Consider the following 26,919-nt stretch of genomic DNA (forward strand, 5'->3'; position numbering starts at 1 on the left):
AAAAAAAAAAGAAGAAGAAAGGATGCGCTTCGTCAAATCGACCCTATATCAGTATATGGGTGGTTTGTTTTTATCGTGCCTTGTGGCAGTTTCTCAGTGGAATGATTGTTGTTGTTCACAATCTCACCGAAACAGCATCTCGAGTCTCGTAAACACCTTCCCATAGACTGTATTTGTCAACACTGAGCAATGCTTTGGGCTAATGACGTTATAGTGACGTTTCCATTATACCAGCCTTATCATGTGAATGAAAAGCTCATGGAATAATGTCTAATGCTTTGTTACTCAGCCACAGTGCAATATTTACTCAAATTATGCGAATATCTAAGCCACACACACACATACACGCACGTACACACAAACAAAAATCATTCTCAAGACATGTCATACTTCATGTCTTACCGAGGTGATTGAACCCGAGTTTTTCGAACATTTCTGAAATTGAAGCTTGAAGTTTGAAGGAGAAGTTTGTATAGGAATCAGACGTACACGGAGGTCTCACGAGCTCACCCTACTGAAAAAACTGGTTTCTCTCTGTCCACCCCCCCATTATATATATATATATATATATATATATATATATATATACTCCTAGATGGGTCATTTGGAAGACATTTCCATTTGTTTTATATGCGAATTTATTATTACATGTTCAATGGCAGTTTACGCAATGGAGACACGAAAATTGTCTCCTTAATGACCAGTTGTCTCCCTAATGAAGACACTTCCCCCCAATATGTCTTCCTAAGGTGCCAACTAGGGATATATATATATATTTATATATATATATATATATATATATATATATACATATAATTATATATATATACATATATATATATATATATATATAATTTTATATGCGCCGAAACTGATATACTTAGGACCTACTAAGTATATTACAACACAAACTATTAATGTACTTTTCTCTCTCCGTCTAAGTTACGTGTTCACGTTCATACATACGTCCTCTTCAAAAGCCTCATTTATTTATCTATTTTTTTTTTTAAGGTAGATAGGACCCTTTATTACGGATTACGTTAATAGGATAGGGCGTGGCATATCTAAAATGGGTCAGATGATTTACTAGTGTTTTATTATCATCCTCTAGTGGGGGAATAATTATAATGGGGAAATATGCTGGAGTTATAATCATAAGACTTCTTTTTTGAATCTGTCATCTTTCAAAACTGTGTGGAAATGTCTCCAACGGCCGTTTTCTATGTACTGGAATAAAATCAACACAATCTCAAGTCACACCTTACTCAGTGGCAATCCCTCGATTAAGACAACAAAACAAATGCTCGCCGATATTAAAAGAACGGTCCTCATCCTTAACCCTTAGACCCTCAACCCACCCCGACACGGCTGGCTGAGATCTCTGGCTACGTGCTGTCTGGTGGTATATGTGACTCGGACATAAGATGTTAGGGATAGAAGTGTGTTAGGACGAAAGAACGTTTGCAGGTTGATGGGTGATAAAATATTCATACTGTCATGGTAATATCGACCGATACTAGCTCGATGTCATTCAAGTCTTTTCACCGGGAACAAAACACACCACTACACACCACCTGCTACTAAGCAAAATTGATGATATTTTCTCTTTTCACGTCCCATGGACGCTCGTTCTCTTTCTCTCTCCCTCCCTCTCTCTCTCTTCATTCTTCCAACTTGAATTAGGTATGTTTTACATTTTAAAGGAGTTGTAGACATAAGCATAAGCAAATGCAACAAGAAACTTACGGTGTGCGATAATCCGCACAAGTATATACGTGTCTCCTATATTACTTTCATGCAACAAACACGATGCATTAGCTACCACGTCATCGTGCAAAGTACAGATTCTGTCAGAGAGTAGACCATGTTAAAAGTTTGTTCGCTTCGCTCTGGTGCGCCCAGTCCGAGGCTTTCACTTTTTTAAAAAAAAAGCAAGAAATGACACTCATCTTGATGGCTATGCTTGTCAAGGTATGAGCATGGCTAAAAGAGAATAACTAAACGCTTTACACTTTCCAATCACTTTCCTAATATCTATCATAGCTCACGGAAAATTTCCAAGGGACATTTCTTTTTTCATCTCATTACCAAGTAGATGTAACTTACAAATGTTCGAAGAAATAAATTATTTTAACAGGACACCGATAAGACGGAAATCTGACATTGGAAATTGAACTTTTTTTTTTTCATACACGATTGGACAGTGAACAAAAAGAATAGGCTTTAGATTCCATAGATAAAGTAACAAGCTATAAACAGTTGGCTCCGAAAGTAGCAAGTAATGGTATTGTATATTGGAAGATTGGAAGATTATAAAAATACCTTATGCAATATGAAGGCGATGGGATTCAACCAGATTCAAAAGGACATAATGAAATTAAGATAGTGTGCAGTGTGCAAAAAGAATTAATACAAAATCATATAGACTCTTGGAGACATGCTCTTCTCTAAAGAATCTCTCTGGATTTTAATGGGACAGCTATAAATTCTGTCTAATAAACAATAAATTGTAAACCTTAACATGACTGTTCATCATTAAAGCAGGATTTATCAGTTTTATTTTTGACATTTAAACCCCTATTTCGTCATGATCACATAGCGAATAATAAAATACCATAATTATGTATGTTACATTGTATGTCGCACTAAAAGTACTATGATACGTCATAATTTGACGCTGCGTGCGATAATAAACTGCTTGAGTTGTACAAATCCTACCAACAAGAGAATTTGATAAAAGAAAAATAATTCCATCGTCATGTCATGAGTACGAGCAGTATTTACTCATGCTCATATTTATTGCTCAACAAAGGAACACACGTAATGTGTTACCTGTTACTATATGAGATGTGTCTCGTGTATATTACACACAACTATTCCTAATTAAACATATGAAATGGAATAGTTTCTCCTTCCACATGCTGAAGCTAAGTCGTTAATCTACCATGTTTTCTCTTGATGATCCATATATATATATATATATATATATACAAACAGTCCATTATTTGACACTTTAACTTTAGAGTAGTCTTAATTTCAGCTGTTCACAGTCACATATTCTCCATTTACCTTAGAGAAAACTTCCCCATCCATTCTCTTGATAGCCGTCAGCAGGCTGGAAATGAGTCTAATCTGCTTGGGACTTTTCAGTTGCCGTGTGTGGTGCAATGTTAATTAAAAGTCTTTCTTATCGACTCTCTATCTGACTCGCTTCACAAATACAAGCAGAATCGATATGTATAAGAATGGCTTGAAAAGGGCAACGTCGCACGGCTCCGGCAGAAAACATTTTTCCTCGCAATGTTAGAAAGAATGATATAATTTACGACGACATGAACGCTGAAACGTAAGCCCACGGATACCAACATGCATATCATGTTTTTGTTGCAACAGCTCTCTGATCAGTTTGCTGTGTAAAAACGCTGCATTAGAAATACTTATTTTTTATTGAATGATAAATTTGTTGACAAGCGATATAAAGAAAGTGGTGCAAAAGCCTCCAAAAGGTATCTAACAATACATGACGATAATATTATGTTATTACAAACTTGATCCGTTTCCACCAAAATCATACAAAATCTGTCCTCATTAATATGACCCATTTCATGAAAAAGTGACCTGAGTGGTCTGCACTGTGTTAGGAACTTATGGTTCTTGGTGACCGACAGCCATTCTAGGTCCTGGCATCAAAAAGTAGTGTTCATGAATACATTGCAGATATCCCAAACCTTTTACAGAAAGCTACAGGCTTCATTTCTGAGTACTAACAGAAGGTTTTACGTTGAGTTGAATGGAGAATCAGCATCCTCAAAGTGTGTCTATTTACATCGATTTAGGGCAATTTGTCAATCACTTTGTTGCAACAAAATGTGTCTGATATCAATACTATGTATCACGAGAAATCAACTTCAATATAACTACAATCTGTATATCATCATTCTTCCTCTACTTCAACCCGTTCTCTCCGTTCTTCCTCCACTTTCTCCAACACAGGGTCCCAGTATCTGCATGTACCCTTTATGGTAATATTTAGGGCTTTTTTTCTGTTATTTCTCCATCTCTTTGGAACAAACTCCCTCTTTATATTCGAAATGCTGAAAGTGTTGATTATTTTTGGTCATTGCTGAAAACTGATCTATTTACTCAATCCTAATTGTTGTTGTTGTTATATAATTTGTACATAATACTGTATGTTAATTTGACTTTTTTTTTTGGATGAATGCGCTTAGAAACGTCAGTATTAAGCGTTATAAAAATGTTATTTATTATTATATTATATTGTTGTTATTATTATTGTTATTATCATTATTGTTAATACTATCATCATAATCATTATCTTTAATTCTATTATTATTCTGTACATACACATGAACACAACCAAAATACAAAGACAAACATTATACATGCATAGATTATGTCATGCGTACAGGACTTCGGTTAATTTCTCTAAATACAGAATCTACTTAAAGGTATTATTTACCATTTGCAGATAAAACAAAAACACTTTGAGTTAGGGATAGAAAGAACCAACGTAAAATTTGAATAAATGTTAAGCATTACACAAAATGTGAACAATAGTTATGATAAAAATTCTTCTAGACTAAATCTTCTGCAGTTGTGGTTTAATGGAAAAAAAAAATAGTGATATTTGATTATATTTCAGGCTTTATTGCATTTTGTTTTACATGGTATGATGTTTTGTGATACAACTGACCTACACATATGCATTAAATGTGAATACCTTGAACATTCTTTTTTTAATCACTGCTCCCAATGGTAAACATTAACTTTAACTCAAAGCAACCTAACAGTTTACCAGCTTAGCGAATAGACGGACATTGGAACAGTCCTGTACAAAATTATTCGGGTTTTTTTTATCTCTCTACTGAACACGGCAAGAATGAAAGACATGTCAATTAAATCGTTAACGATTAATTAATAATTTTTTTCCTTGGCTATAAGCGCTTTCCATGAAGGACGCTAATTAATAATTGTCGGAATAACCAGAAGATAGTAACAGAATAAAACCGTTGATGACCTAAGCCCGCCGCACACTACACGATTTTGCCCCGATTCACCGGTCTTAAGACCTTAAGACTAGAAGTGTGACGTCCATCCTTGCCATTTTCTAGTCGTACGACTGGGTCTTAGCGCCAGTCGTAGAGATTTGACATGTTGAATTTCTACGACCGGTCGTAGGCTTTCAGCCATTCACAATGCAGTAAAATGCAAGCGCACGCAGTGCGCACTGCGCGCGCTTTACAGTCGTAAGCCTACTCGTAAGGTTCGGTCGTACAGTGTGCGGTGGCCGGTCGTACGACTGGTCTTAAGACCCAGCTTGGCTTAAGACTTTAAGACCAGTCTGATCGTGTAGTGTGCGGTGGCCTTAACAAGAACAAGCAAAGAAAGCTCTCTAGACCACCAAACGATTGCTGGCAGAAGCGACAGAAAGTGACTATCCGGAAGCAACAAACCAATTACTCTGAGCAGGAAACTTCTACCAACATGGGCAGCCAAAAATCATTGCAGGAAGCAAGTCAGATTACACTGACCAAATACTAACTAAAGGAGCGACGAAAAGTTACTTCTGTTTGCAACTAAAGATTTTTTTTAACCAAAATTGACTAAAGATTACTAACATATTGTCAGCAACCAAACATTAGAATCGGCAGCAAAGACAGATTACTACCAGGATAAAAAAAAAAGAAAGAAGGAAAGAAAATGTAACACGGAGAAACCAAGGATTACTAACTAAAACAATCATCAATTACTTCCAGTGAAAACATCCAAAGATCACTAGCAAGAGCGACAAGGAAAACTACCAGGAACCAGTAAAGATTGTTTCGAGAAGCAAGTAAATCTATCATATCATAGTACTGAAAGATCACCCGAATATCACTACCAGGAACCACCAAGTATTACTTCCAGGAACACCCATAGATTGCTACCAGGAGCGTCACTGAAGATCACCACCAGGATCGGCTAATTAATATTACCACCAGGAGCAACCAAGGATCATTGCGATGAATGACCAAAGATTACATCCAGGAACCACCAAATGTCATTAACAGCTCAGAGCAAAAATTACTTCCAGGAGCACCCTAGAATCACTACCAGGATCGACCAAGTGTTTGCAATACTACGAGCAGGGAACAGAGATTACTACCAGGACCGACTGCTGTTACTCACAGGTGTAACCAAAGATCATTGTCATTCTCAGTAGAAGGAACTAACGACTACTGATGAATAACCAGAGATATACCAGGAGTGGCCAAAGATTATTACCAGGAGCAGCCAAAGGTTACTGCCATTGGCAACCAAGAATTATAACCAAAGACCAGGAGTAAGCAACATTGATACCAGGAGCGACCAAAGATTTCTACCACGGGCAACCACAGATTGCTGCCATTGGTAACCATAGACTTCTGCCTGGAGCAACTAAAGATTACTATCAGAAGTGACCAAAAATTACTACCAGGAGCGACCAAAGTTTGCCGCCAGGCAGGAGCAACTAAAGATTAATACATGTCTACCAAGAACGATCAAAAACTCATATCAGGAGCGACCAAAGATTGCTGCCATTGACAAACAAGGATTACAAGAGGAGCAAGAAAGATTATTACTTGGAAAGACCAGTTAGAACTAACAAACATGAATCATGATATCTGGCCTTTGAGAACGAAAAACAGGTGACCATCAAAACGCAAAAAGGAGGTGACTATCGGGAAATGCAGAAATATTGAAATGCAGAAATATTGAAATATTGAAATGCAGAAATAAAAACTGAACTGAACTGAACTGAACTACAAAACACCACTAACATTGACGAAAGCTGATAACTGCGAGAGGCAAAAAAATAATAATAATAAAAGAATTACAACGGGAAGCGAATGGATTGAACGTATTGATTATTACTTTTTTTTTCATGGAGATTAATGTTAAGAACGCTTTCCTGGAGAAATAGGCCTATGAGATTGAAACCATTATTTGTTAGCTTACAACCTTCAGTATATCTGCTTTCAAAAATATTATGAGTTGAATTTCGTGCTTAGAAGTATCCGCGTGTCACAGTTGTGGTTATCGCCTAAAATTATCTGTTCGTGGTACCTCTCGCTTTGTCCTTGTTGTACATATCGTTTCGTTGTGTAAGTGTTTACCTGTCCAATAGAACCCAAGACACTGCCAATTCTTAGGCTCTGTGTTCAAAGCTAGTCACAGGTGAAGATTCTAGCCACGCTATCTAACAGTGACTGATTGTTCAAAATGAGACCATCATTAACAGGATCTCAGGATTTAATTCGTTATTAAGTCGTTTGCATGCATGGTGTTTTCAGACAATGATGCAAAGGGAATCAATGATATAAACTCTTCCATCTATCTCCTCTTCTCCATCTTTCCTGCCAGTATTCGCTTCAAACGTATCAACAATTATTTGTTTGGAGGAACTTCTGGTCGGATGACGATTTCATTTCCACACTGTCGACATCATCAGACAGTACGACTGGTTATTGACGTACTACGTCAGAAGGAGCAAAGATGCCTTGTAAAATGCTGTAATTAGAGAATGCCGAAAAGGTTTGTGGGTTTTATTGTATGGAAGGTAGAAGACAGAGTAGATACAGGGAGTTAGGACAAGCCGGTAGGTCATGCGTGTTAGTCGTCATTATTACCAAGGTTCCCTCCATTGCCGCTTTGATGTGAGGGAATCATTCCTGTATCACACCATGAGGGATTTTTTCCCCTTGTTCTTACACCAGGCACGCTATAGATGAACAGGGAAACGAAGAGACCGCTGGATTAGACAAACAGATGTGTTAAAAGAAATTTACTTGGACAATTTACCCCACTGAGATTTTTCTTAAAAACAAACAAACAGGCACATTAAAACAACTGCTCATTTGGAGCAAAATGAGAAAAAAAAAACACAAAACAAACAAGCATTACAAAATATAACTGCAGCCCGCGTAAAGTAGAGAATGCAACGACAATACAGCTGCATTTGAATTTAAATTTGTCACTTTTGGATATGAAATACATTAAACTATACATATATATGCAATGTGTCTACACAGTATATAGTGTACACCCATTGGACACTCTTTTTTTTTTCATTGCAACTAAATTCACTTAAATTTAATTCAATTTGATTCTGTTATAATTTATTCCCAACAAACAAAAGGTAAAACATACACAAAGTGTACGTTTGTCAAATTCACATTGGAAAAAGTGCGAAAGTATAACGCAAAATATAAGAATATGACTAATCATATAACGAGAAAGTGATAATGATAATGATAACTTCTTGAAGGACATAGTAGGACTTGAAGCAAACTAAAAGAAATAGACATCTCTGTCATAGGCGAATTAGGTGTACTTTGTTATAATTGAAAGACTGAGACCAATAACAATCAGACTGTCATGCAGGTGGTAAATTAGGACAGTGTCACAGTTGTTTGCTTGGGTGCTATTATTATGATGTTATCAAGTTCTGAAGAGTCACTTATAGATAGCCAGCCCTATAATGGCAACAGCAAGGTATATCGCCATGTTGATTCCTTTCCATTACCACCGATACAAGGCTTTATGACAAGTCTAAGAAAGAAACATGCAGGTGATGAATTCTTATACAGTTTCTAAATTTCGGCGAAGTGAGAGCATGACACGTTGATCTATTTTCATCTCAATCAAAATAACTCAAATGTTGTGGATATAAGCAGTGTTATTGTTGTGGTTTTCGATACGTGCTCCAGATTCCGCTTGATGATTATACTAAAAATAGATTAAAAATGATATTAAAAAAACACCCTTCATCAAAATCAGGCAAACACACATACACACACGAAATGGTATTCCCATAAAGATTGATTTCGCAAGTTATTACCAGCCAATTAATCATCACCCAAACTAAATGAGATAAACAGGTTTTTCTTCTCGATCTTCTCCCATTATCCACACACAGAATCATTCAGAGTCCCCTTCAATTCTAAATTATTCAAAGAAAACACCCAAATAGACCTAATCATATTTGTGTGTGTGTGAGAGAGAGAGAGAGAGAGAGATTTATTATTGCATTCATTGATATCATACCAGCTCATCTCATATACATACATTTTGTAATTTACTTTATTTTGTGTTTCTTATAATTTGTTAAGCAATGCAATTAACCAAAGCAACGTATACTTTGCATGGTGTGTTACATTGGAGGGAAATAAAGTATGATTGAATAGAACTGAATTTAAGTTAATTGCGTGTGTACGTGTATATCATCTTCATCTTATTTGAGAGATGCACTAGTTTATAATCTTTCTAATATGCAATATTGTTACAACATTATTGACATAAATAATTTTTTTCTTTGCATCTTTTGACAATTCCCTGACTATGACATCAAAGTATCTTAAAGTAACCATGGTAATTGGTGACCAATAGACTTGAAAATTGGGGAACTTAAAGATTCTAAGATTTATTTTTTGTCCAATTGTGTTTAAAAAGTATGTTGACTGTCTTGTTAAAATGATAAACGTTCTAGCTATTGTCAATTTGAACAGGGATTTCCTCTTGGCCAGCCATTTTGCCCTCACTGCGAGCACTTCTTGTAGTTTTGAATTATTCATAGTTACGAATTACACCATTAAACAATATCTGTGCTAAAAACATTTCAATCGTATTGCTCAGGTAAATATATCCATTATTGCAAGTGAGGCTTTCATTATGGCCTTTTTGTTACAACCGCTCAGCAGTATAAAAAGGCAATATTGAGAAATATCCTAATTCATATTTAGGGCAGTTTATGCGCCTTCCATATCAACGATTCATTCACGTATGGTGTGAGAAATCTTATTCAACATCTCGATTAATGAAAAGCTCATATCTACCCAATGGTAAATGGTTTAAAAGCGTGCATTCAGTCCATCCCATCATACTTTGATTTTAATCGTACTATTGACGTATAGCGGCCGACAACAAATTTCCTTTTACTCGCTACCCACTGTCTCCGCCCTGAAAACTTGTCGCCTCGTGCAGGTGAAACCGATTCGTGCTACAAGGAACCGGAAGTTGGCCACGTGGCAACAACTCTTACGAACTTCCGGTTTCAATGTTTCCATCCAGTGTCTGCACTACGCAGATGAGGAAGAGAGCAAAGAGAGGTTGTACAGTATGTATAGCTCAGATTCTACCAACTCTCGGAGGAGAGAGAGGGAAAGGGAATTGAGTTTCTATTTTTTTTTTTTTTTTTTTTTACTATGGATTTACACGTTTTATTCAAGAACTATGGTTTTTGGGTTGGGTCTCTGTACATATTCCTAATATTTCAAATCGTGGAATTAACTACAACTATTGATAGAGCTCTCGTTATAGGCATGACACAATCGAATAGGATTCATGAATAATTCAAAACATTTTCTTTCATTCAACTGTTTAAGCTTCAGCTCTGTCTGCCAAACTGGCAGAGTGGTTAGCTGTACATGACGCCTAATTTATCTATTTATTTATTTATTTATTTATTTATTTATTTATTTATTTATTTATTTATTTATTTATTTAGTCATTCATTCATTCATTTATTTATCTATTTATCTATTTTCAACTTTTGACGGCAGTTAGACCTATTAAAAATTTAATGAGATGGAACAAGTATAGACCCCATTTGAGTTGCTGAAGAGAACGTCAAGTTGCTTTGACCAGCTTGTTATGTAAGTACATCATGAAGAGTTTGTTCGCAAAAATCGATAAGTCCATATTTGTCAAATGGAGATATTTGCGATTAAAGGTCAAGAAAAATATAGAGAATAATAAGAAAATTTTTGCTTCTTTTGACCATAATTTCAAAATTGTACCTTTATATGTAGTGACCAATATATCATTTAAAAGGTATCATTTTGTACTTTATGACAGAGACCGTACTTCAAAATCTTCATTGTTTTTTGCAAACAAACTCTTCACATATTGAGAGTCAATATTACACTGGAAAGTCAAATAATGAAACATACAATGCCATTTGTTTTACACGATTATTAAGCAATGATGACACCAGAATACTTGAAAGACACCTATAGTAAATCCAGTAATTAATTTGAGAGGGGCAGATGAAATTGCTCTTCCTAAATCTAGGACAAATAATGTCAGGCGTACAAGTCGTTATCACTGAACTATGTTGCAGGATGAAATCCAGTTATTCACTTGGCAAGCAAGTTCTCTTAGTTATTTTGATAGAAAGGTTAACGAATTTCCATGTTATAATATTATTCTGTTTAAAGATATTTAATGAATGTAATTATACTTTAGGGTTCTTTGGAATACTATGACATATATGCTGTATATGAGGGAGATACAATTGTCTTCATTAATGACTGTCATGTATGAAGTAATTGTATGCAAGCTGTGGTTCCATTAATATGTTGTCATAGCAACCGCAGGTGCAATATTGATTGACAGATTTAACAGACATTGACCGGAGGGGGTAGGGAGGAGGTGGATTCTAAATATTACTGAGTTAATGCTCGTGCTTTTTAAAGGGTTTAATTTGCCTTGTAAGATACATAATATTCAAACTTGTCAATACAATTGTGCTGGACCTCATGGAAGAACATGGTACAAAAGAATAACTGTGACATTTGCAATCCGTCTATTTTTTGTGTTTCATGATTATAATTATGATATAAACATTGTCCTTTGTACATTTGCATTAAAAAATCATATGGAGAATACAAATACATCGTGCTTCAGCTTCATTTCCTGGAACTGTGATCATTTTCTTTAATGAATTAGAATATAGATATCAATTTCTTATTTACATATATCACTTAAGTTTCCGTATAGGAAACAGTCCAAGGCAATACAACTGGGTGACTTTGGATATGATTTTTGTGACATAAAACTCTTAAAGTGTGAAAGAGGTATATGCTATTTCAGGAAGCCATATTGACTATCATTAAAAAAAAATGCGAAGGTACAATACGATTATGTGACAGGATACATGAAACATACAACCATTTTCCTGGTACTCTTTTACTACCAGCCTTGCGTAATAGAGAAAACCCCATAAATCATAATACTGACACGTAAAAAAACACAACAAACAAACAAAATAAAACAGGGCAGTGTTTCCCTAAAACAATTTGAAATCTCACCACCAGCAAAGGATAACGGACGTAATTTGATCTTGAACATCTGATGACAAGAATTTCATAATGGAATACAAAGTGAAAGGAAATCTTATGGAGTAGATATCATAGAATACGCATTATACCGGAGATCGCAGTGTGGAGGAGTGTGTGTGTGTGTGTGTGTGTGTGTGTGTTTGTGTGTGTATGGGGGGGGGGAGCATATTTGTTCTCTCTCCCTCCCTCTCTCTCTCTCTCTCTCTCTCTCTGTCTCTCTCTCTGTCTCTCTCTCTTGGTCCCAAGCACTCAAAGAATACCGAGCATACAACATTTCGGTTTGGGAGTCGTTTCTGGGTTTGTGTGCGTGTGTGTTTACTCAATGCTACACTTTTTTTTTCAGTTTCTGAATTCATTTATTTTTTTTTTGACAACAGTGACTACCTGAAAGAAATAACCACTTTCTCGATTACCAAATGGGACATCTCTATCTTCATGCATAGTGACAAACAATGTTCCCCATCGGCCACTAATTATTTTGAATGTAAAAGAGACTATAGCTCTGAATGCATTGTAATGTATGTTCAATATTTCACATTTTCACATTTTACGCAGTGTATGTCTAGGAATTCAACACAGTTCAATTCAATTTATTTCATAGATATTTACATGCTCAACATTTTCACATACATGTTATTTGAAATTGTAGATATCATAATGCATATCAGTCACAAATTGGAGCAGGTATCAAATATGTAATCATAGAATGCTGTTTAGGACCTAGTTAAAAAGGCAAAGCTTGTTAACAAGATGCCCTAAAATACAGAATATATACGCAGTATGAGTAAAAATTATATATTTCAGAAGGAAGAGCTGAGATGAGAAAACAAGAGGGAGGTGGGGGAGGAAGAAAGACAGAGAGTGTTGAGAATTATAGGACATAAGATATTAGGAGTACAGTGCATGTTTGGCATTATTGAAATAATACCCAATGGGCTGCAGAAGAAAGAGGTGCACTTTCAGTACAAAATACACATATTGACCGTTAAATGTCTACCAAAATAGCTACTTTTTAGAGTGGAAAACTATTGTCGTCGAGCTCCAAACCCACAAAGATGGGTAATGAAGCTACAGTAAAACATTTACATCATCATTTCCTTTTCAGCCATATAAGAAGAAGAAGATATTTTGAATGACTATTAACATTTCGCTCAAAAGATTCAATCTGGCTTGTGTTTTGTTGCTGTTGTGTTTGTGTGTGTTTTTTTTTCTTCAATCTTTTAACGTACGGTATTATGCATTTATATAAGCACAGACATTGTGGTACTCTATCACAGTGTTTGAATCAACACGTTTAAATCTTTTTAAGCATTTAATTCATCAATATTAACTAATCGAGAACAGATAACTACTTCTTTCAAGAGATAAAAAAAACGCCTTGCTCAGCACAATGGAATTCAGTGACAGCATCTCCGCTCTGATAGTTGCTGATTATTTCATTAAAGGGATGGTACAGTGTTGGTGGAGATGAGAATTGGGCTTTTACTTTTTTTTTGCGAGATAATAAGAAAACACTCAAGATATAGTACAGAACAAACCATTTTAAGAGGAATTCAAAGTTTATTTGATGAAAATCGGGTTTGGAATGACTGAAACATCCCAAAACAAAGTAAAACAAAGCGATCGTAATAAAGTGTGGGACCCACGCTTTATTAGAATCGCTCTTTTTTGGATATCTCCGCCATTTCAAAACCAATATCCATCAAATAAACGTTGAATTCCACATAGAATTACATGCTCTTTCATATTTCATAAGAGGTTTCTCATTATCTCAGCAAAAAATGTTAGAAACCTGAAATTAGGTATCAACCAAAACTATACGATCCCTTTAAATATCGTAATTATCATTTGGTCCCTTTATCCCTCCCCTTCCTACATACCTAGAGAAGATCTATCACATAATTCCATATGCGTCAAACAATCTCAATTTACGTATATGTTTTTCCTACAGAACTAACAAACACTGTCATCTGTAAACCCTGGTAAAGTCAATTTGCTCACATGGTCCTTGATTAAAACAAAACACCAAAGTGCAAATAGTTGATAGTGACATCTCTCTCTCTCTCTCTCTCTCTCTCCCACAAGCTTACCATGTTTTTCTGAATGGTTAACCACACATAGCTCTGGCGTATATCGTGGAAGCTCAAATCTTATTTACACGTTAAAGGTGCTTTCCAACAACAGGATTTCCTCACAGTAATATTCCTATAATCCACACGAAAATCTACGGAAGCATTGAAAAACAAAACAAAAAACAGTGCGAAGAATGATGTATCGCAGAGTTGATCTTTGCGAGTTTAACGATATATGGCGTCTAGCAAATGCTTCACACATTCAAGATATCACACGCAATACAGGACACACACACACGCACACACACACACACACACATACACACACATACACGCACACATATATACATATATATATATCATTATATATATAACGAGGGTCACTAGGCTGTAGACGTTGCTTTTGAATCCTCACAAGTGATTTTACTTCAAGCTTTCGGGCTTTCTGCCCTTTGTCAAGACTGAGGACAAATCGGACAAAATACTAAACATGGATATCATATACAAAAAATAATGATGATCAAGACAATAGTGAAAATAATAACGACAGTGATAGAGGCAGAGACGGCAGAGAATAAATACGAGTGTATATATGCATCAATCTTACATAATGTAACTTGCATACATACAATCACAAACAAGCATACATAATATTACATCAATTGCTGACCCACTTTCACATAATTATTTTCAATAAATCTATAATAAGTGGTGTTTTTCCTGAATTTATGAAAATAGCTAAGGTTTTCCTTTATCTAAAAAAGGAGATGAATCTGATGTAAGTAATTATAGACCCATTTCTTTTCGCTTTCATCCTTATCTAAAATTTTGGAAAAATTGGTATTTGTAAGAACAATTAATTTTCTTAATTTTCATAATGTTTTTACAAATTCTCAATTTGGGTTTCGTCAGAAACACAGTACCATTCATGCCCTTCTGATGTTTATTGACCACGCCTCGCATACTATTGATAATCATTCTCATCTTATTGGTATCTTCCTGGACTTCTCCAAGGCCTTCGAAATCATGAAATTTTATTATATAAATTGTCTCATTATGGAATACGGGGGAAGGCCTTGGAGTGGTTCAGTAGTTACCTACAAAATCGAAAACAATACGTATCTTGATTTTGATTTGATTTGATTTTATTGTTCCACATTTCAAAACATCAAACATGATACGATCGATTGAACATAAGATTGAACATAGCGTTGTAAATTACAAAAAAATACAAGAGAAGACAATTCAACAAACATGAAATGTGGGGACCTGCTAAAAAGCAAAGCTTGTAATGTATAGGTCCCTGTATATATGAAAGTGTTGGTCTTCTTAAACAACCTAGAAACGAAAACTATGAAAGGAAGGAAAGGGACGTAAAAGAAAAGAGAGCAAAAAGAGCAAAAGAAAGGAATAAAATATACGAAAGCATAGCGAAATACCAAGTAGCCACCTGTAACGCGTTAAAAACTGTAAAAACTGCAAAAAACTGTAAAACTCCTTGTCACCCGAGCAACACAGTTACGTAACTGTAAGAATGCGCAAAAACGCACATGATACATAATGATTCATTAATTCAGGAATAGCCTTGACATCTTTGAATGAGAAGGACTCAAATCTGGAATTTATTAAATGTGGCGTCCCACAGGGTAGCTTATTAGGACGCTTTTTATTATTCACATTAATGACTTTTGTAGATCATCTGATATTCTCTCATTTATACTTTTTGCTGATGATTCCATTGTTTTCTTTTCTCACCGAAATCCAGATACTCTCGTACGCATTGTTAATTCCGAATTGAAAAAAAGTTACTCAGTGGATAAGAGCAAATAAATTATCACTTAATCTCCAGAAAACTAAGTATATGCTTTTTAGCAATTCCATAGAAGCTTTGCGCACAAATATCATTTTTGATGACACTCTGCTAGAACGTGTATCTCATATAAAATTCCTTGGTATTTTAATAAGTGTACAATAATGTGAGATGCATCTCACATTGTACGTATTTATAGATCCTGTTCTTCCCTTCCTGTAACCTTGAATGCTGTCAAACACATTATTATACACTTATTTCCGGTTAAGAACGCTACTTATGTGCTCTGTTCTTCCTTCCTTGTTTATGTGTGCCTATGTTCTGTTTATTTATACATGCACTCCTTGATTTAATTACTATTAATTGTCGTTATTGTTTATATGGTTGCCTGCTTTGACATACGCGAAGAGATTCGCATGTGTGTTTGTGCGTACATATCCGTATCTATATGTGTACATGTGTGTGCGCAGAGGTTTAGTCATACGTATTTGTAAATGCTTATAATATTATGTATGCTTGTTTGTGATTGTATATATGCAATTCACATTATGTAAGATAGATGCATATATACACTCGTATTTCTTCTCTGCCGTCTCTGCCTCTATCACTGTCGTTATTATTTTCACCATTGTCTTGATCATCATTATTTTTTTGTATATATATGATATCCATGTTTTGTATTTTGTCCGATTTGTCCTCAGTCTTGACAAAGGGCAGAAAGCCCGAAAGCTTGAAGTAAAATCACTTGTGAAGATTCAAAAGCAACGTCTACCGCCTCCTTACTCTCGTTATACACACTCCTAAAAGATGCGACGGCCCAGGGGTTTAGTAGCTGAAGATATACGACTCACACTTATTATTGTCATTATTATAATATATATATATATATATATATATATATATATATATATATGATATGTATATTGAATATGTGTAGAATTATGCACATGTATATTATTTAAGCAACTGCATTTGCTTATATGCATGCGCATTCATGCTTCTGTTCGAGCATCTTGTGACATACAAAATGCATTTACTACTTTGATTGAGTCTCTATTAATAAAGATCTGAGATCTACCACTAGTTTAATCATAACGCTGTTTTGAAGCTTTATTCCAATAAGACAAAATTGTGTAATCTTGACACTTGATCTGTTCAAAACCACCTTGATTATCATTAAATAGATAAATCATCTGGTGGTAGAATCATTTTGTGCCATGCATGTCTGTCTGTGTCTTCTAGCATGTAGGTTTTGTTGGAAGTTGCAAACACACACACACACACACACACACACACACACACAAAATAGACCAAAAAAATAGACACACACAAAAAAAAAACATTCTCTTCAATAGAATGCAGAAATAAATGGTATTGCATTGAATTGAATTGAAATACATTGTATTGAATGTTATCACAATTACAACATTATTCTGGACTAATCTTTTATTTCCTTTGGGCCCATTCTTTGTTATACACTATTATGAAAGTAAATAAAAATGATGCATTGCAAGTTACCTGTGATCCATTCTATATCGTTGTATTATGAACATAATGTTCTTCTAAGAGAGACACATAAAACTCGTTAATCAGGATTTGTCCTTTCTTGGATACCAAAACCAGTTAGCATTGATAGTGATTGCGAAGCCTTGTATGTGAATAGATTGGTCTGGATGTATGTCAGGTATAGTATTTGCTGTTTTTGATGGGTTCATATATGCTGAAGTGCGATTAGTGTATAGTAGTCATCTGGAGAGTGAAGAATCGACTCTTGAGAAGTAGGCTATGTAATCACATCAATAAAATACAGATTAAGTCAGCATCAAGGAGAGGTAGGCAAATATTGGAAGAACAATATTGTTCTTTGGTCCTTGTGCCGTCTGCGGTAACTCTCTCCGTTGCTTGAACTACTTCGCATAGAATTCATCTGTTATATTATTTTATTTTTTTGTTATATTAAATAGCTGACGTGAGAGTGTTAATCATAGAAAATAAGAAAAAAAAGGCGATTCATGATATCGTTGATATTGAAAATAAAGCAGTACTAAAATGATATCACATTTACGAGGAGACTGCAAACTACATGCAGTGCATTTTAGCAGTCTCTTCCATTTCCAACAACTTTGATTAGGTATACAGTTACAACTGTTTTACACATTGTATTTCAGTTCAATATTTCCATTGATGATATTGTTGTATACTGGTTTTGTGTCATTATGTTCATTCAAATGTTTCATTGCAATTTCATTTTTGTTTGAAATGAAATAAACAAAATGAAATGAAATGAAATGATAACGATTTTAACAGAAGTAAAACAAATTAAAACATTGATTGCTTTTGCCATAATATGTTTAAAAACACCTGATTTCGTATAGTTACTGTAGAAGACATAAGGTTCAAAGGCCTTACGTTTGTATTATGATGTTACCAAGTCGTTTTGAATTTCAAAATATTTAATGACAATCAATAAAAAAAAAAACCCCATGAAATGAAAGATGCCATGTTCCCTTATAGAGGAAGAATGAAAGTATGATAAAATTGTTGGTCCACAAAATATGATAAAAATACAGGAAAATGATGTGTTGCATTGAGCAGCACTTGGAATATCATAAGTTATATGATAGGGAAAATCCAAAGTAGCAAATCGATATGAATCTATATAAAGTTGATAAAGCAAATTAGTAAAATGATACCATTAATGAGTATGTAACAAATAAATTTGTCTGATACGAAATACCATTTTAGCCCGCTATTACTTAACACAAATACTGTACTATAATACCACCTTGAATATCGCAATGGGAAAACACTCTGTAATTGAGTTTTCGCTGAGAAGTTGCCGTCATAGTCTACCATTTCTACAGTCCTATTACGGAGTCCTAAAGTGACCTCAAAGTGCATAATTCATTGATACAAACATGCTGGATTATTGCTCCGACCATCGGCCGGCCTCTATGCTAATTAGCCTGACTGGTGTCCGTTTCCCACAATGCTTTGAGGGTGTGTGTGTATATCTCGCTCCTTCGACAGAGGAAAGTAAAAATCGACTTCGTCTCGGCTGGTCGTCCATGACGCTAGCAGATACAGGCATGAGCGTGGGAAGGAGTGCACATGGAACCAATTCGTCAATACATTAAGGCAAGACTGTAGTCTTTGACAGGTTTACAGCAGCCTGGTGTAACACATTCTTCTCTCCCTAACCCTCCCCCCCCCCCACACACACACACACAAACACATAAACACCATACACGTGAAAGCCAGCGTATAGATAATAAGAATTTCACACATTTTCTTACTGATTCTGTCCTTCTCTCTACATCGCCGCACTTTTTTTCGACTTTTCTGTAAAGTCCACCTGATAGATAACGCACTCAATCATGCCAACGCACACTCATACATACATACATACACACATACATACACAAATCAGTTATTTTTTAAGCTTTCCTTACATGGTATACATTGTCCCAAATGTGGTATATTTCTTTTACTCCTCGTTCATTCAATGTCTCCCCTTGATTATTCTCACTAAGTTATACAGAATGATCAGCAATATTGAAGTGTTTATACAAGGTATTTTTGCTTTAATCCTATTCCTGCAGTGTATGATCACCAGCGAGTCATACCAGCAGGTTAGCTTCATGGTCATACCGTAAGATTATATCCTAGGTATTGGAGCCAGGCTCCTGAATGATCATGTTTATTGTGTTGAGATTTTCCATTCTGGATTCCGCCTGGCTACCATGACTACCAAAATGATTTTTAAGCCCTCTGATTATCATTTCCTGGGAAAGAGTAAAGCCAGGGTTTTAAGTTCAATGGCAGAATTCCTCTTATTCCAGGAATCAAAGATTCCTCTTAATGTTGATATGTCGATTCATCGAAGTTGTGTAGGTATACAGAGAGTGGGGGTGGGGCTTGGGGCAATAACCATTATAACCCATACACAAACATACATGCCAGCTGTAACAATTGCAATAGTTCAGGCATTTTCCCCCTAAAATATTTGTACTATACGTTGTAAAAGTGTGAGTTTGTTTGTTTGTTTGTTTTTTGTTTGTTTGTTTGTTTCATTTTCGTCTGAGAAGATGGCTGGATAGCCCATATTCAGATGCAATAGCTGGTCTTCCATGGGGTCCAGTTGGATGTATAAGGCGGGACCACTTCACCTGGTTAAACACCCTGCTCTTTGCGATGAATAAATGAAGCGGGATCTTTTGTTTTACGTGCATCGTATGAGTAAAAGTGTGACGAAATTGTGTGTAATCGGCGCGGCATATTAGCATATCATAGTATATAGGCCTACATATATTTAGTGCTTTCACCTTTAACATACAAAACGCTGGAGAATAGATGATCAGTGACTGCTTGTACAAACACACTGTACTGTATTTCACCTGGTCAGTTTCAGGTCCAACAGTGCACATCCTATAGTCTTCTACCTCATAAAAGAGAAGATGACAAATCATACCGTGAAAGTGATAAACTCACTAAATGATTTTGTCAGTCGTTCGTTTCATGATAGAATGCATTCAGGAACTGTTATATAGCCTACCTTCGTCAATGATTCTTTTCAAATTTTACTTATCACTACTGTGAGGTGTAAGGTTAGCATTCCATCAAGAGTTAAACAAGCTTTTTCCATAAAATCGTCACTTTATTTTGACTTATACCCTGAAGCATTCTGCTGACCACGGATGGCGCTGACAAGATATAATGTTAGTTAGAAGTGATTTCAAGTTAGAACATGCCACACCATCGACTTGCAAGAAAAAGGTGTGATGCCGTCCCTGGTTGCTGGTATCAGCATGTCATCAAATCAATCTGTCATAAATCAATATTGTCAAAAGCAGGATATAGAAAACTCAGTATCTTGTTCGCATGTCATACTCATAATGCCTGTACTTCTTATCAATAACATGCGCACATCCAGTCAGGGAGGTGACTCTGTATAATTTTACATTCGCTATCCGACCCTGCTGGAAAGAACATAGTGTCCCACAGTGTGAACACATTGTGAACACAGTGTGAAATCTCTTCACACTTATCTCTTCACACTGTTAAATTCGAGCGTTTTAACATTGTGAACACATTTTGAATCATCAATTCACAGTGTGAAACAGAGCATTACTATGTGAACTCTCTCTGAAAAACCACATCACGCTGTGAAATCATCTTCACACTGTTAAATTCGAGTGTTTTCACATAGTCGACTATGAACACATCGTGAACACACTGTGGAACGCCGTGTTCTTTCCAGCAGGAAAAGTTGATGTCGTGTTTGTTGCATTTTTTTTTCTTTTTTGTGGTCAGAGTGTGATGATAATAATAATTGTAATAAATATAATAATAATAATAATGATAAGAAGAAGAAGAAGAAGGAGAAGAAGAAGAAGAAGAAGAAGAAGAAGAAGAAAGAGTATTAGGTAATAAAAACCGGAATAAAATCGGTGACTAAGACAGCAAAGCTAACAGTGTTACTAGAGCAGCCACTAAGTGGCCGCCATCCCCCCCCCCCCCCCAGAAAAAAAAATGGAGATAACTTGAATGTAGCCTCCTATTCTGAATTAGATATAAAGCGCAGGGTCAGTATTTGTTAAGTTAGCTTTAATGAATGAAAGTAGTTAATAAGATCAATCGATCAAAAGCTTTATCAGAATTGGACCCCCACTATTAAAGATTGAAGACAAGTCGTTACCACATGCTAAAGAAATTTTTCCAGCATACTGAAAGATCACTTCACTTCAGAAAGCAGGAGGAATGATATTACCCTAGCAAATGCCAGTGACATGTTGATGGAATGTGTCCTTATCATGAAAAAAAAAAGAAATTTAGTAGAATTCTCCTTACGTAATGTCTTTCTTTATATTGTTGTCCATAATGACGTCATGAACTTGAATAGTCTTCATATCCAGCGATGAGGGCACGGAAACTCAAAACATTCATAAATCATCTGTCGCATCGATTGTCCAATTTTTCAAACGTTCCCTGATGTGCTCTATGCTATTTTGCTGCTTTCACTCAATTCAGATAATATGTTTTGATTTTGCTTTCCTTTACTGTATATGACCATGTATTTACTCTTTTTGACCTACTTGTTGAATCTTTTAGAAGATGTGTGTTTTTCATATAAAACATCACAGTATTATTGAATAGGTGTTGTGTGTAGTATACGTTTGCTCAAACGTAACACGTACAGCTAAGTGTATCGTGTAATTACTGGACAGCTGAAAACATATGCATTGAAGCATATGGGCAAGTGTGTTTGGGTGAATGTTATGTTTTATGCATGTGTGGCCTGCGATTTCTGGGTGTTTGAGTTAAACAGGACGGTGAGACGAAACAAACCTCCCTGGCTGAAATGAGGAAAGGGGCCAACTAGAATGAGAAGTAGAGCCTACTGCAGGTGTACTGTAGATCTTTGACGAAGAGTCGAGAGTTGACGAACTTCAAACGTCCATTTCCTAACTACCACACTCCTTTTGATAAGTTTATGAAGGAAGGGACACGTCTTCTTGAGAACTTTTTTTTTCTTGTCCAAATTCACTCGTTGCAACCATTTTGCAGTTGGATCTCTTTCTCTCTCTCCTATCTATCTATCTATCTATCAATCTATCTGTCTATCCATCAAACAAGCTAGCAAGCTAGACAGGCTAGACAGCCATCTATCTGTTTGTCTGTTTGTCTATACATGTTTATTTCTCTCTCTCTCTCTCTCTTTATCTAGCTTGACAGCTATAGACAGCCATCTATCTGTCTGTTCATCCATCTATCTGTTTATACATCCATATATTTATCCATCTATGTCTGTCTATCTATCTATCTATCTATTTCATCTTTCTACCTACCTGCCTACCTGTCTAGTTATCTACCTACCTATCTATTATCTATCTATCTATCTATCTATCTATCTATCTATCTATCTATCTATCTACCTACCTATCTATCTATCCATCCGTCAATCTATCTATCTGTCTATCTGCTTTACTCACCAATGCTGCCCTCGATGAGTAAGGCTCTTCCAATAGTGTCCATATCCTTGGCTGCCACTTCCTATACCAGTGGTTCCTCTCAGTCTCATAAACCTCTTCGATACCAAATATTTTAGCCACGTCCTCCTCCGACTCAGAGTCGCTCTGTTCGAACCCTGGTCCCTGTAGCTTAGCGATGGTCTCCTGGGCGTCTCGGTGCTCGGTGTAATGTGACCAGCAGCATGCTTCGATCTGCTTCTCGTCGATCCCCCAGAACTGGAGCTCCTCCTCGAAGGCTGGTCCACACACGTTGGAAGGTGCGTGTAGTTTGCCCGTACGATAGTAGTTGAGCACGGCTTCGAACATGGTCGGATGACGGTCGAAGAAGAACTCGCGGTTGATGGGGTCGTAGTCAGCCGTGGTGTTCGTGACGGTGACCGTAGTCAGCCAGGCGAGACGAGTGTCGGGGATATTTCGCAACGTCGACTTGTACGTCTCATGGCGGATACCGCCGACATTGATCCGAACACGATTGTCTTGAAGAGCCTGAGCAGCCCGCATGGACTGCAGCCGGTCTTCCGGCGAGTCATCCTCCCCCTCCTCCAAGACGCGGTCAAGAGAAACGTGCATACTACGAGTCCGACAACTTGATTGGGAGTTGTCTTAGTTTTACATAAAAAGTACCAAAACGCTTTGTGTTATGATCAATCTAAAAATAAACACATAGTTCAAATGGAAATCAAGTCATAGTGTCAAGTCAACGTTTCTTCCCACATCACGAGCCACTTTGTGTTAGTACTGCTAATAATGTTGTTGTTTTTTTTACGTTGACTTTACATGACGATTTCTTTGTCATCAAAATGTATACCTGTCCAACGCGGTTGACAATATCATTTTAAAAAGCTAGTCACCTAGAGTCAAAATCCGTGTTCCATGACATGATAGTTCCATCAAGCTAAACATTTGCACGTTATCAATAACTACGTATATGGCAAACTCACTGTTCTCCGCTAAGAGCGAGCGGGAAATGTGTTGGTTTACAGACCACCTTATATCTGAACCATAGCTCGCCGAACCGTATGCGATGGACAGATTTCAGACCAGTCCTCCAGTGCCTGCTAGACTTTAGCCAGCTCAATACACCATAATATGACACACGCATCAATGGTCCCCTGCGTAGAAATGATGATCATACATCCGATCACGTTGAGAGCTAGGACGAGAGAGATTAATACCACTCCGTCACGAAGTTCAATGTTAAATGATTTCATATGTTGACGCTACCAGCATTTTTCCTTGCTTCCTCCTCTGAGGGCGTGTCTTATCGCTACTCTCTGATGGCTGATTCTGACTAGGACTTTTGCAAAATAACAATTTCAATATCACTCAACCATTCCAGTATTAATCATTATAACTGTGAAAAAAAAGTGAAAAAAAAATCACCTGAAGATATCTTCTTCTAAAGGATTATTCCCTGGGGAGTATTTTACAGTAAAATGCAGATGTCGCCAGCAAAAGATAGGAAAAAAGTATTACATTTGCCGTTCTCTTAGCATCACTCTACAATAATTCACTTTGTCCCGAATACGGCTTTCATATCACAGATTCTTTTGGCTCCTTGTAAGACTCTGTAGAAGGCACGGTGACTAGAAGGATTTGTCTAAATGATTGATTGAATGCACTGAATTCCTGTTAGATAACCAAGGACTTGGAGCAGGTGTGATCCCTTTTCTGGTCCAAACGGAAAATGAAACATGTACATGTTTGTATGATGAAACTTAAACATCCTCTTCGTATGCTTTCACATTTCGCTTTTCAAGATGTCACAGATGTTTCACGTCTTGAAGTCTCACAATGGAAATGCCATCGAACTGAGAACATCCGCCAATATAACAAAAATGTCACGTTTCAAGTGTTTGTATCCACGTTAAGCACTATTCCATGTACTAAAAAAAAATAACGAAAAATATCACTTATTTTTAATGAAGTGTCCTTTCCAAGGAAATACAGCATCGATGGTCTTTTCTTTCTGATCTGACATGAAATCCATCTGACGAGAAGTTCAATGGCGGTAGAAAGGTGAAAGTTTGTAAATCCATATGTTCGAAGAAAATCGCCAAAAATCGCGAGCAATGTGATAACGCACATCAGTTTGCCAAAATCTTCCTTGATGTAAAATGGCGCCCATCCTGCAGACCCACGACATGCCTTTGCCGATATCGGGAAATCTGATTGGTTCTTACTATGGGCACCATGGCAACGCACCGCTATCCACACGGCGTCTGACCAAGTTTGGGTGTGTGGGCGGGTTAGAGGTTTGGTGTGTTCTGTGCCTGGGTCAGTGTGTATTTGTGCGAGTAAAAAGACCCGATAAATTTCGTGTCTCTCGAATGTTCTCCATTTGTCATCGTAATCAATCATTTGGTTGAAGTTTTCTGACAGATTTGATAACAATTGATAAAAATTTCACACACACACACACACACACACACACGAAAGAAATGTCAAGCAAGACCAACTCAAATACCAAAATTGCTGTCCTCAAAGATCAACGAACTTTACGCAGATACAGGAGATTAAAAAAAAATAAGGGAGTTTGCTGAGAACAAGGACACAAAATGTATACCCTGACCTCAAAATGCAACAATCACTCTATGATCATCATTGCTCAAGAATTTCCACTTGTTATCATTTTGCCCAAAAAGAATAATTCAGTACCTATTGAAATGTTATGAAGAAGTAAACACTCTGTATGAACACTCATATGAATCAAAACAAGACGTTACACGGATAGCATGTTATCGCATATAATTCCTCAGTATTGAAAGCACAAAAAAACTTCATATGATTACAAATTGTAAGCCCAAATGCAGCTGTCATTCATTAATCCATGCTTATTTTGAAGTAATCTTCAAGTAAAGGAAACATGTATGTTTTGCAGGAATGCCTTCCACTCTGACATAGTCAGCACCACATGAAAGACAATATACCTGCTTTCCAGTATCATAACGTTAAAGACGTCACGTTCACGTAACTCACACGACAAAGTAATATGGACTGGCCATTGAAACATCGAATAGGCATACTTTTTTGTTGTCTTTATTCTCGATCCATTTCCAATCACTGATCAGATCATTCATTGTTATGAAATAAGGATGACACACTTCATATTGACTGTTGTTATAAGCCGCAATATATCTGAACCCAAGTTCTAAACTCATCTAACGTCTTATCTTCAGCAGATAGGTGGTTCTATTTCTGGTCAGAGTAGTACATATTGCTCGCAGGATGTTCTGAACAATGATGCAGACTCTTTGCCAAATTTTCCATATATCTCAAAATCTTTTTCAGGCTTAGAATTTTATTGTTTTCGAAATTTCAGTTTAATCATGTTTTCTTTAAAATTACAGGGTATATGGGCACATTCAGTTAGATCAGATTGCTGCTTTACAAGGCCGATGCCCGACATTGCCTATATAGCTAAAATCATCAATTTCGATAGTTGCTGAAGAGAATAGCTCATCGATCTGAAAATAAAAACATGTCAGAACAGCGATCTATTTTTTTCTTAGAATGGAACGGGAGTCAATGACGTCACACCTGATTAGTAGTCACGTGCACCGACTTTACTCTCACTCGTTTCTTGATTGGCCGAATGAAAAACAGCTCGGTCTTGTTAACGCCACGTGTAGGGCGGATTGGGAGTAAATTATTTTCACCTGGTTGTTAGGAATGTGGTAAGCTTCTTCCTTTCTTCATCATGTATGAATTCGGTTCTTTGTGGAGGAAGAAGAGACTTTCAGACATTCCTGAGGATTAGGATCTCTCTCCAGAACACCGATAGGTCCTGGACCTTGGCTCAGACTTGCGTCACTGGGAGTCTGTCTGTGACCAAGGAGTTATTT

At 36.5% G+C, this 26,919-nt stretch overlaps 1 protein-coding gene across 1 annotated transcript in view; it reads right to left on the reverse strand.

Moving 5' to 3' along the window:
• The window catches only part of LOC140235947 (potassium voltage-gated channel protein Shaw-like), a 42,958-nt gene extending 19,314 nt beyond the window's left edge, over nucleotides 1–23,644 (reverse strand). The window contains exon 1 of the mRNA XM_072315940.1: nucleotides 23,036–23,644. Coding sequence (XP_072172041.1) covers nucleotides 23,036–23,644 — 609 coding nt within the window. The remainder of the gene's footprint in view (nucleotides 1–23,035) is intronic.
• Nucleotides 23,645–26,919: the final 3,275 nt, after the last annotated feature.

The sequence above is a fragment of the Diadema setosum genome, chromosome 12, assembly GCF_964275005.1.
Source record: "Diadema setosum chromosome 12, eeDiaSeto1, whole genome shotgun sequence".
Taxonomy (NCBI): domain Eukaryota; kingdom Metazoa; phylum Echinodermata; class Echinoidea; order Diadematoida; family Diadematidae; genus Diadema; species Diadema setosum.